General features: G+C 53.9%; 1 protein-coding gene across 1 annotated transcript in view; it reads left to right on the top strand.

Moving 5' to 3' along the window:
* The window catches only part of Ano2 (anoctamin 2, calcium activated chloride channel), a 175,206-nt gene that overhangs the window by 104,731 nt on the left and 60,017 nt on the right, over positions 1-10,458 (top strand). The window contains exons 11-13 of the mRNA XM_013023597.1: positions 2,957-3,117; positions 8,004-8,086; positions 10,234-10,245. Coding sequence (XP_012879051.1) covers positions 2,957-3,117; positions 8,004-8,086; positions 10,234-10,245 — 256 coding nt within the window. The remainder of the gene's footprint in view (positions 1-2,956; positions 3,118-8,003; positions 8,087-10,233; positions 10,246-10,458) is intronic.

Below are 10,458 nucleotides of genomic sequence, written 5' to 3' on the forward strand. Positions count from 1 at the left end.
CCCTCCCTCCCTGGTGCACTCCTTCAGAGATGCGTGTGGGGGCCCCGGCTTCCGGGCCGGGCGTTGGAGCCATGCGGGGGCTGTGGTCCACCTCCCTTCCCGGCCAGGCCCTCCCCTGCCGCAGGGCGGGGGTTCTGACGTGGACAGGTCGGATGCTACCCGATGCAGGACCTGAACTCCATCCAGCCCAAGGCCCCATGTCCGCGTGGGCCGGTAACACCAGAGGCCCAGCAAGCGGGCAGCTCCCCACCCGAGGGAGAAGGCTCAGACTGTGGCCTGGGAAAGCCAGAGGGGACATGGGGCGTGGGAGAGAGGCCCCGGGGGGAGAAGTCAAGCCAGCGCCAAGTCTAGGTCTTTCCGGGAAGGGAGGAAGCACTGCAGAAAGGCATGTTTCAGGGCACTTCACCCCCCGAGACTTGGCTTCCACGATTCCACCAGGGCCCCGAGTTACACAGGCCGGTTCACGTCGGCTGGGCGCCCGGGGCCTCCTAGAGCGGAATCCACGTGGATTGTGTTTATGGAGCCGGTGGTGCGCTCGAACCCAGGGCCGCCTCGTGTTCCATCCCCCCCCTGCTCTATGACCTCTTCAGGGCGTCACTGGCTTTGAGTCACAGGGATTTTTGGTTGTTGGTGGGGCTTGAACTCAGGGCCTGGGCGCTGTCCCTCAGCTCTTCAGCTCAAGGCTGGCGCTCTACCCCTTGAGCCACAGCACCACTTCTGGTTTTCTGGTGGTTCATGGGAGATCAGAGTCTCAGGGACTTCCCTGCCCTGGCTTTGAACCACGATCCTCAGATCTCAGCCTCCTGAGTAGCTGGGATGACAGGTATGAGCCACCGGCGCCCGGCGGATGTTTTTTGCATTGATGTGCATCAGGGAAATTGGTCTATGTTGGGTTAGGTTGGGGCGTAACAGTGTAATACTGGCTTCATAGAAGGAGTTAGCGTTCTTTCTCTATTGTGCGACACTTTGGTGTTAGTTCTTTTAAAAATCAGGCTTTTTTTCCTGCTTTAATCTTGTTATCAATTGTTGCTTGCTGATGATCTTCCTAGTTTTTTGTTTTCTTTTAGCTTCTTGAATCAATCTTGGAAGTTCCCAGGGTGTCTAGAAACTGCTCCATTTCTCCCAGATTTTCCGGTTTATTGGAGATGAGTTTTCAAACGTTCCCTGAAATGATCTGATAGGTTTCAGTGGCATAGGGCTCCAAGTCCTCTTTACATCTCTGCTTTCGTTTGTCTGGGTCTTCTTGCTCTGTTGGTTTGCTCAGCTGAGAGTTTGTTAAGTTTCTTTCATATTTTCCAAGAATCAAGTGTTTCATTGATCTGCCCCATTGTTCTGTGCCTTTGTCTTATTTATTTCTGTTCTGAGCTTCGTCATTATTGTTATTATTAATTTTTTTCCACTGACTTTGGGTTCGTTCTGTTCTTGTTTTGGTCAGACCTTGAGATTAGCCTTAAGTACTCATTGGCCATATCTGTTTTTTTTTTTTTGTCGGTCGTGGGGCTTGAACTCTGGGCCTGGGCGCTGTCCCTCAGCTCTTCAGCTCAAGGCGAGCGCTCTACCACTTGAGCTACAGCATCACTTCCGGTTTTCTGGTGGTTTATTGGAGATAGGAAAGACTTCAAAAAAGTACTGTCTATTTCTCTCTATAATCTATCTATCTCTACTATCTCTATCATCTATCTCTAATAGCTATCTATCTTCATTTATCTACCTATCAGTCTATCTCTGCCATCTATTAATCTCTTTCTCTACATCTATCTGTCTGTCTGTCTGTCTATCTATCTGTCTATCTCTGTCTATCTATCTGTCTGTCTGTCTGTCTATCTATCTATCTATCTATCTATCTATCTGTCTATATCTGTCTGTCTGTCTGTCTATCTCTCTGTCTGTCTATCTATCTGTCTGTCTGTCTATCTATCTATCTGTCTATCTCTGTCTATCTGTCTGTCTGTCTATCTATCTATCTATCTATCTATCTATCTATCTATCTATCTATCTATCTCTGTCTGTCTGTCTATCTCTCTGTCTATCTAACTGTCTGTCTGTCTATCTATCTATATCTATCTGTCTGTCTGTCTAGCTATCTATCTATCATCTATGTTTCTCTCTTTATCTTTACCATCCATCTCTATCTATTACGTTCCTTCATTTCTAGAAACTGGGGGAGACGGGCAGGGCTGGTCATTATCTTGCTCGTCTTCCTAAGCAATGTATTCACTATACTGGGTCCCCATAAACCCCCGATACATAATTGGGACCAGGACTGGGGTCGCCCGTCTGTGAAACAGAAATGTACTTGGAGAGGGTTAGAATCCAGACCCACCAGAGTGATTTCCCCACAAGTTAGAGACTCTCGAGCAGTGGAAGAGTTTACCTTGCTTTTGTAGTCTTCCCTAATCCTGTTTTCTGGTGAAGATTATCCTATTAAGTGGAGGTAGGAAAATCTCCATCCTACAAATGGCTGTACAGACGCCGGAGGCCACAGGATTTCCCAGCCGGTTCTCTTGTGACTCTTCTTCCTCCCCTGCTGGTGGAGCCATTTACTGTGGCTTGTTTTAATTTTTAAAATTATTATGATTGTTATTGTTATTTGTCAGTCGTGGGGCCTGAACTCTGGGCCTGGGCGCTGTCCCTCAGCTCTTCAGCTCAAGACTGGCGCTCTACTGCTTGAGCAACAGCACCACTTCCCATTTTCTGGTGTGCCCATGGGCGATCAGAGTCTCAGAGACTTTCCTGCCCAGGCTTGGCTTTGAACTGCGGGATCCTCAGATCTCAGCCTCCTGGGTACCTAGCATGCCGGGTGTGAACTCACCAGCATCTGGCCCTTACATGGGGTTTGGATCGACTCAAGCAGCGATTTGGAAGTGGGAGACCACCAGGGGTGGGGGGACCCCCACATTGCCCACGCCAGACCCTGAGGAGCACCCCCCAACCCAGTTTTCTCTGTCCACCGCAGCAGGGAGATGTGTGACCAGCAGAACGCCTTTACCATGTGTCCCCTGTGTGACAAATCCTGTGACTATTGGAACCTCAGTTCGGCCTGCGGCACCGCACGCGCCAGCCACCTGTTCGACAACCCGGCCACCGTCTTCTTCTCCATCTTCATGGCTCTGTGGGGTGAGTGGGCCTGAGGGGGAGGGCTTTAAATAAACAGCAGCGCTCGGCACCTTGGGGTTACCGTGCATCCTGGAGCCCAGGACCATAACCCTAGGGACTCAGGAGGCTGAGATCTGAGGATCACAGTTTGAAACCAGCCCGGGCAAGAAAGCCCAGAAAACTCTTAACCTCCAATGCTCAGCAAAAAAATAAATAAATAAATAAATAAAGGCCACAAGCGGATCCGTGGCTCACGGGGCAGAGCACTAGCCTTGGGTGAACAAACAAACAAATACACAGAAAGAACAGTGCTCCGGCCTTCAGTTCACGCCCAAGGGACCAGTACGAAACAAACGACAAGAACAAAACCAGAAACAACGCATACCTTCAAGCCGTGTTCCAAAGACAGTACTTCATTGATCTTGCTCATGGACGTGACCAGAAGCAGGAACAGGATATCCTTCCTCTTTCCCTGTTCACTTCATGCGTGATTTTCTTTTTTTTTTCAGAGTTGGAAACAAACGCAGGTTTTGAACCCCAGTGGTACGCCCCCGGGGCCCGCTCTGCACAGATTTTTTTCCCCCCCTGTGATCCTGTGACCTACTTCTATTTGCTAAAGCAATAATCTTTGTTTCACCATTTTTAGATCTTAAAAAAAAAAGATCTTTAAGTTGTTGTCCGGAGGAGTTGCTGGGTAACAAAACTGTGTATGAATACAATGAGTCTTGATCAGTTTGGATCCCCTTCATGATTCTCACCCATCCCTTTCCAAACTCTTGATTTTGCAGTATGCACATTAGATTCTTTGTGTGTGTGTGTGTGTGTGTGTGTGTGTGTGTGTGGTGGATCTTGAACTCAGGGCCCGGGCATTGTCCCTCAGCTCTTCAGCTCAAGGCGGGCGCTCAACCACTTGAGCCACAGCGCCACGTCCAGTTTTCTGGTGGTTCATGGGAGATCAGAGTCTCTCAGACTTTCTTGCCCGGGACTGGCCTTGAACCTCGATCCTCAGCTCTCAGCCTCCTGAGTAGCTGGGATGACAGGCGTGCGCCACCGGTGCCGGGCCGCACATTAGATTCTTGACCTCATTCTACCCTCCTTCTCAGGTGACCCCCCTCTCCCCTTGTCCCCACCTCTCTACTTCTTGCTGTTTGGTTTTGCTGAGCTTTGACGTAGCCTTCCTGCACAACGACACTCGCACACAACTCTTAGTCACATCAAATGGTGGAGTGTCGTGCAGGGCAAAACTCGGGGTGCCAGCAGGCTCCTCCCCCGCCCCCCGCCACGGTCAGGGTTGGTAAAGGTGGGCTGAATCCTGGTCTCCCCATGTCAGCACCAGTGCTTTTTTTTCTGGACAGCACGAAAGAGTGATGTTTTCAATATGATCACTTGGAAGGCTTTGGGAAGGAGGGAGGGAGGGAACACATGGTTCCTTCTTGTTCTTTCTCCCATCCCTAGCGTATCAGGGTAACGAATTTGCTCTGAGCCATGATTATTGAACTGGCGATCACACACAGACACACCATGCACAGACACACAGACACAGACACACACACACACACTGCTCTGAACCTTTCTCATAGGAGACAAACCTGTGTGCACGGCTGGCCGGGGCAGGGCCGGGGCTTCTTTTTACTTTATTTGCTTCCTTTTCTTGAACTCCTGTTTGAATGAGTGGGCTTTGGGCGGTTCCAGCACCACCCTACTTAATCTCCCACTGCAGTGAAGAGCTTGCCAGGATGGGGACCCTAAACCCCAGGCCGCCCCTCCTCTCTCTCCCCCACGAAGTGTGAGCAGGAGGGGAGAGGAGGAGGAGGAGGAGGAAGAAGAAGAAGAGGAGAAAGAGGAGGAGGAGGAAGAGGAAGAGGAGGAGGAGGAAGAGGAGGAGGAGGAAGAGGAGGAGGAGGAAGAGGAGGAGGAGGAAGAAGAGGAGGAAGAGGAGGAGGAGGAAGAGGAGGAAGAGGAGGAAAAGGAAGAGGAAGAGGAGGAGGAGGAAGAGGAGGAGAAGGAAGAAGAGGAGGAGGAAGAGGAGGAAGAGGAGGAGGAGGAAGAGGAAGAGGAGGAAGAGGAAGAGGAGGAAGAGGAAGAGGAGGAGGAGGAAGAGGAGGAAGAGGAGGAGGAGGAAGAGGAGGAGGAAGAGGAAGAAGAGGGACCAGCTTCCTCCCCGCCTGTGTACCGGGCTTGGTGGTGTCCCCCCGCGGCCTGGTCCTCCAGGGGGCGCCCTGTCCCCAGTCTCTGGGACTCGATTGGGCACCAGGGAGCTGGGGCACCATTCATTCGTGAGGGGAACCCGGGGCGACAGCAGCAAACAAGAGGGAAGGAAATGTGAGGCTATATTCTTCTGGAACAGTCCGGAAAGTTTGAGTGGAATGAAACAAGACGGTTGAGCAATCTGAGACGCCCTTAGCCTGTCCCAGGCCCCCCGCCCCCCTTCCTGGAGTGGGCAAACCTCACAGTCACCCCCCCAAACCCACTTGAACCCACTGAGAACCTGAAAGACTCAGCTGGGGCGTGCCGGTGGCTCCCGCCTGTCATCCTAGCTGCCCAGGAGGCTGAGATCTGGGGATCGCAGTTCAAAGCCAGCCCGGGTGGGAAAGTCCGTGGGGCTGTGTGGCTCAGGTGGTAGAGCGCCAGCCTTGAGTAAAAGAGCCCAGGGACAGAGCCCAGGCCCCGAGTTCAAGTTCTAGGATTGGCGCATATACGTGCACGCGTGCACACACACACACACACACACACACACACAATTCCAACTTCTATTAATTTGTGTTACAGGCATTGCTATTCTGGAATTAGCTACATCTTAAAAACTCTAGGCCCTGCTGGGTGCTGTGGCTCACGCCTGTCATCCCAGCTACTCAGGAGACTGAGATCCTGAGGATCGCGGTTCAAAGCCAGCCCGGGCAGGAAAGTCCATGAGACTCTGATCTCCTATGAACCACCAGAAAACCAGAAGTGGCGCCGTGGCCCAAGTGGTAGAGCGCCCGCCTTGGGCTGAAGAGCTGAGGGACAGCGCCCAGGCCCTGAGTTCAAACCCCATGACTGACACCCCCCAAAAAAAGATCGCCCTGCCCTTCAGAATCCATGGCCCCCACCCCCACAGCAGACACCCCTGGAAGAGACAAAGGGAGGGGCTGGGCCGAGGCCTTCCAGTGCTGGGCCTTTGTCCTCCATGGCTGGCTGGGTTTTATATAATTACGTTCCTGTTACAACAGCCCACAGCCCCGGGCGCCATCACCGGCAGATTACAATTCAGAATTACAGTAATGCCTCTCATTACGGCGATGCAGACACTGCGGGCTCTGGCATGGATGTCCCGGGCTGGCGGGGAGGAGAGGTGGCTGAGGGGGTGGGGTGGGGGCGGTTCCTGGGGTCATGAGGATGCTGGGCCTGCAGACCCTCCGTTTTCCAGAATCTTCTGCCCGAATCCCATTGCTGTCGTGTCTTGAGACTCCAGGAGACGGACGGCCTGTTGCAGGAGGAAGCGGGGAGAGAGGGGGTTTCTGAATGCTTGCTCAGTAGAAGCCAAGGGCCACCCCGTATGGGGGGGGTGAGGGAGGGTCAGGAAGTATCGGGGTGTGTCCCAGTTACCCGGGCCATTCATCCCAGCCTCCTCCACACCGGAGGGATGCTGTGCTGTTTGAGCAATGTTCCCGGCCTTTCTGTCCATCTGTCCATCCATCCACCCACCCATCCATCTGCCCATCCATCCATCATTGTCTATTATCTATCATCTGTCTATCCATCCATCCATCCATCCATCCATCCATCATCCATCCATCATCCATCCATCCATCCATCATTAACTACTATCTGTCCGTCTGTCTGAGATATCTATCTATCCATCAATTGTCTCTCTGTCCATCCATCCAACTATCCATCCATCCTCTATTGTCTATCCATATCTATCTATCTATCTATCTATCTATCTATCTATCTATCTATCTATCTATCTATCTATCTATCTATCTATCCAGCCATTGTCTATCCATCTATCATCCATCCTCTTATTTTCTACCTACCCATCATCTACCTAGCTCTACCTGTCTATCCTCTCTCTCTCTCTGTCTGGCACTGAGGATTGATCTCAGGGCTCGGTGCTTTCTGTGCAGGTCCTCTACCGCCTGAGCCATGCCTCCCCCCACCTGGATCACCGTCCTCCTGTGTCGCCTTCCCACACAGCACAGATGACAGGCTTTCCACCAATTGCCTAGCTTCTTTACAAAAAAAAAAAAATTGCCTAACTTTTTAAATTGCTTGCGGTAGGGTTTCCTGCAACTTCTTCCCGACTGGCCTTGCACCTCAGTCCTCCCAACCTCTGATTCCCCATTTAGCGAAGCAAGTATTAGCCACTGTGTGCCCAACCGATAGTGCGTTTTGGAGACAGGGTCTTGCTCAGCCTGCCTGGCCTCGAACCCCTCCCCAGCCCGGCCCGTGTTTCCTGCACAGCTGGCATGCACCCCCACACTCAGCTTACAGTCCGCGTCGGCTTTCGATTCCCCCTCCCAATACGCCTCGTTAAGTAGCGGTACAAGGGAGTTACCCTTCAACAAAGCAGTTCCTGAGTACGTCAGCCTAGGAGCCGCCTAGCCTCAGGCCTGAGACGTCAGCGCCATTGTCCCCACCTGGAAAGGGGAGGAAATAGCACATGCTTCGTGGGATGCCCCTCACCCAGACCACAAAGGCCTGACTTCCATTCTGGAGCCTCACAAAGTGATCCTCAGATCTCAGCCTCCCAAATTCTCGCTGGGGTGATGGGTGTGAGCTGCCGGGCAGGGCACCCGGCTGCGGGGGGGGGGGGGGGGGGGGGGGGGGGGGGGGGGCGGGCAGGGAGTTTACCCATGGGGAAACCCCAAGACTCACCCCGAATCGGCTCCCCGAAAACTGATGGCGTCTTTCCCCTTCTCTCAAAGCCACCATGTTTCTGGAGAACTGGAAGAGACTGCAGATGCGGCTGGGCTACTTCTGGGACCTGACGGGCATCGAGGAGGAAGAGGTGAGTCCTGGCTCTCTCCTTCCGCTCCGGGCCCTTGCTTTGCTCCCTTCCCCCACCCCCATGGAAAATACTCAGCACCCAGCACCCAGCACCCAGCACCCAGCACCCCCGTGTGCCATATCCGGGGCTTTTTCTAGTCCAACTAGGACCTTCTCTCGGGGGGTCAGAACACAACCTGCTTCCCAGCAAAGGAGCCCTCGGGGTCCTGGGTACCCTTCTTGTACAGAGAGCCCCCCCCTCTCCCCAGGATCCCAGACGCCTTTGCCCCAACACAGCATCATGTATTTGCTGCCTTGTCTTGGCCTGGTGAACTCCTGCCTGCCAGGCCCCAGAACCCCTGTGTTCTGAGCGCAGTGTCCCGTCCACGTCTCCCCACCATGCACCCATCCTGTCGGACTTCAGGTGCGTGTCCCCAGCCTCCTCCTTGGGTGTCACAAGCAGAAAAGAGAACAAAAAACCAGCCACAAAGAAAAATAAAACACCTCTCAGTTTCCATTTCCTGGCTTCCATGTTGATATACGCATCTCCCTCTGCTGGAGCAGGGACTCCTGGCAGCCACAGGGGGGCGTGCGTGCCGCCCAGGCCGACCCTGGCTGCTGCTGCTTCTCGGGATGCTTCTCCCCAAGCATGTCTTTTTTTTAATTTTTGGATTTTCTGGCTGAGCGAACACATCACCTTCCTCTGATTGCTCATCTTCGATTCCCTCATCGGCTCTATTTCCTCTCTTGCGCCCCGGCTGTTATGTTGGTTTATTTCCTGACACCTTTGGGGTGGAGCGAATTTCAGACCCAGCACTGACCCAGCACTGAGAGATTTCTTTCTTTTTCTTTTTTGGCTAGTCCTGGGGCTTGAACTCACGGCCTGGGCGCTGTCCCTGAGCTTCTTTTGCTCAAGACTAGCACTCTACCACTTGAGCCACAGTGCCCCATCTGGCTTTTTCTGAGTACGCAGTACTGAGGAATCGAACCGGGGGCTTCATGCATGCTGCACGCATTCTACCGCTGAGCCACCTGCCCAGCCCCGTAGCACTGAACAATTTCTGTGTGCCCTACCTGGTTCTAGTCCCCCTTCATCCCCACTCCGCAAAGCATGTAACACAAGGCAGAGTTGGGGGCCGATGGATACTCCTGTAGGGTAAGAAGAACACAAGTCGGGTGCAGAGCAGCTGGGGAATGAGACCAGGATGCACGTGTAGTTGGCCACCACATGCGGTAGAAAACTGTAGAACTGTAGGAATTTGGAGAACAGGGAGACACAACCCCCCAAGTATCGTGAGACTTGGAGAAGGCGTTCTGGAGGATGGATCTAACCAGTGGTTGGATGTCAATCATCCGACGTCCTGTGTCATGGGTTCTACCACGTCGTGGCTTGTTCTGGGCCTCAAGCCCCTCAGCCTTGGGGGAAAACCTCTGACGGCCGACTAGTGAGGAGGAACTATGGGGCTTCCCGGACAATGGAACACATGCAAATCCAGCCTAGGGCTTCGGCGAAGGCCGCAGGAGCCCCGAATCCTCCCCCCTGTGGGGATGTGTGTGTCGGGGCCGGGGGCTGCAGGGCACGGAGGCCAGGGGTCCATCCGCTGGGACCTTCCACGGTCCTCCCTCCGCCCATTCCCTCTGTGTCTGCCTCAGTCTCGATCCGACCACGGAGCCCCCTTGACGGGCGAGGTGGTGACTCACAATTCAGGCTCGTACGGCCGAGCGGCGCGGCGGTGGTGTGTCTCGCACACTTAGCACCCTTCGCCAGAGAGTGAGTGACTCACACAGGGCCGTGCGGAAAACAGGTCCGGGCAACGTGGGTTGTTGTTGTTGTTGTTGTTTTTCCTTAGGGTTCCCCACGGTCACCTTGGCTCTGATGTTTCTTGGCCGCCATTTTAGCTTGCAAGGAGAGCGGGCCAGGAAAGCTGCAGCTAGGGACTTGGGCATCTGTTTCCACCCCCCCCCACACACACCCCCAGTTGAGATCTGGCTCCTTGGCAATGCGAGAGACAATGGCAAGTGGGCCGACCAGGTGTGTGTGTGTGTGTGTGCGTGTGTGTGTGTGTGTGTGGCTTAGCGGAACTGTTCTGCCAAGCACAGGGCTCTCTTGCGGACCAGCTGCCCGGTTAACGCGTCTCTCTCCTCTCTCCGCACTGGCACCGTCCGCAGGAGCGGGCCCAGGTTTGGCTCTCAGGCTAGCTCACATGTGGTGTCTCCCCTTTGCCCTCCTCCACGTCGCCTTCCCGGTCTGGAGGCCTCCTTGTCTCTTTGTGTGATGTCGCGGTTCATGCCCAGTAGCTCCCTGTCCTAAATCTCCACTTCAATCGCCTTGTGGTCCAGCCACCAGGCGGGGTCCACTCTGCCTCTAGCCTTCCTCCTCCTCCTCCTCCTCCT

Source organism: Dipodomys ordii, unplaced genomic scaffold (genome assembly GCF_000151885.1).
Source record: "Dipodomys ordii isolate 6190 unplaced genomic scaffold, Dord_2.0 Scaffold69, whole genome shotgun sequence".
Classification (NCBI taxonomy): domain Eukaryota; kingdom Metazoa; phylum Chordata; class Mammalia; order Rodentia; family Heteromyidae; genus Dipodomys; species Dipodomys ordii.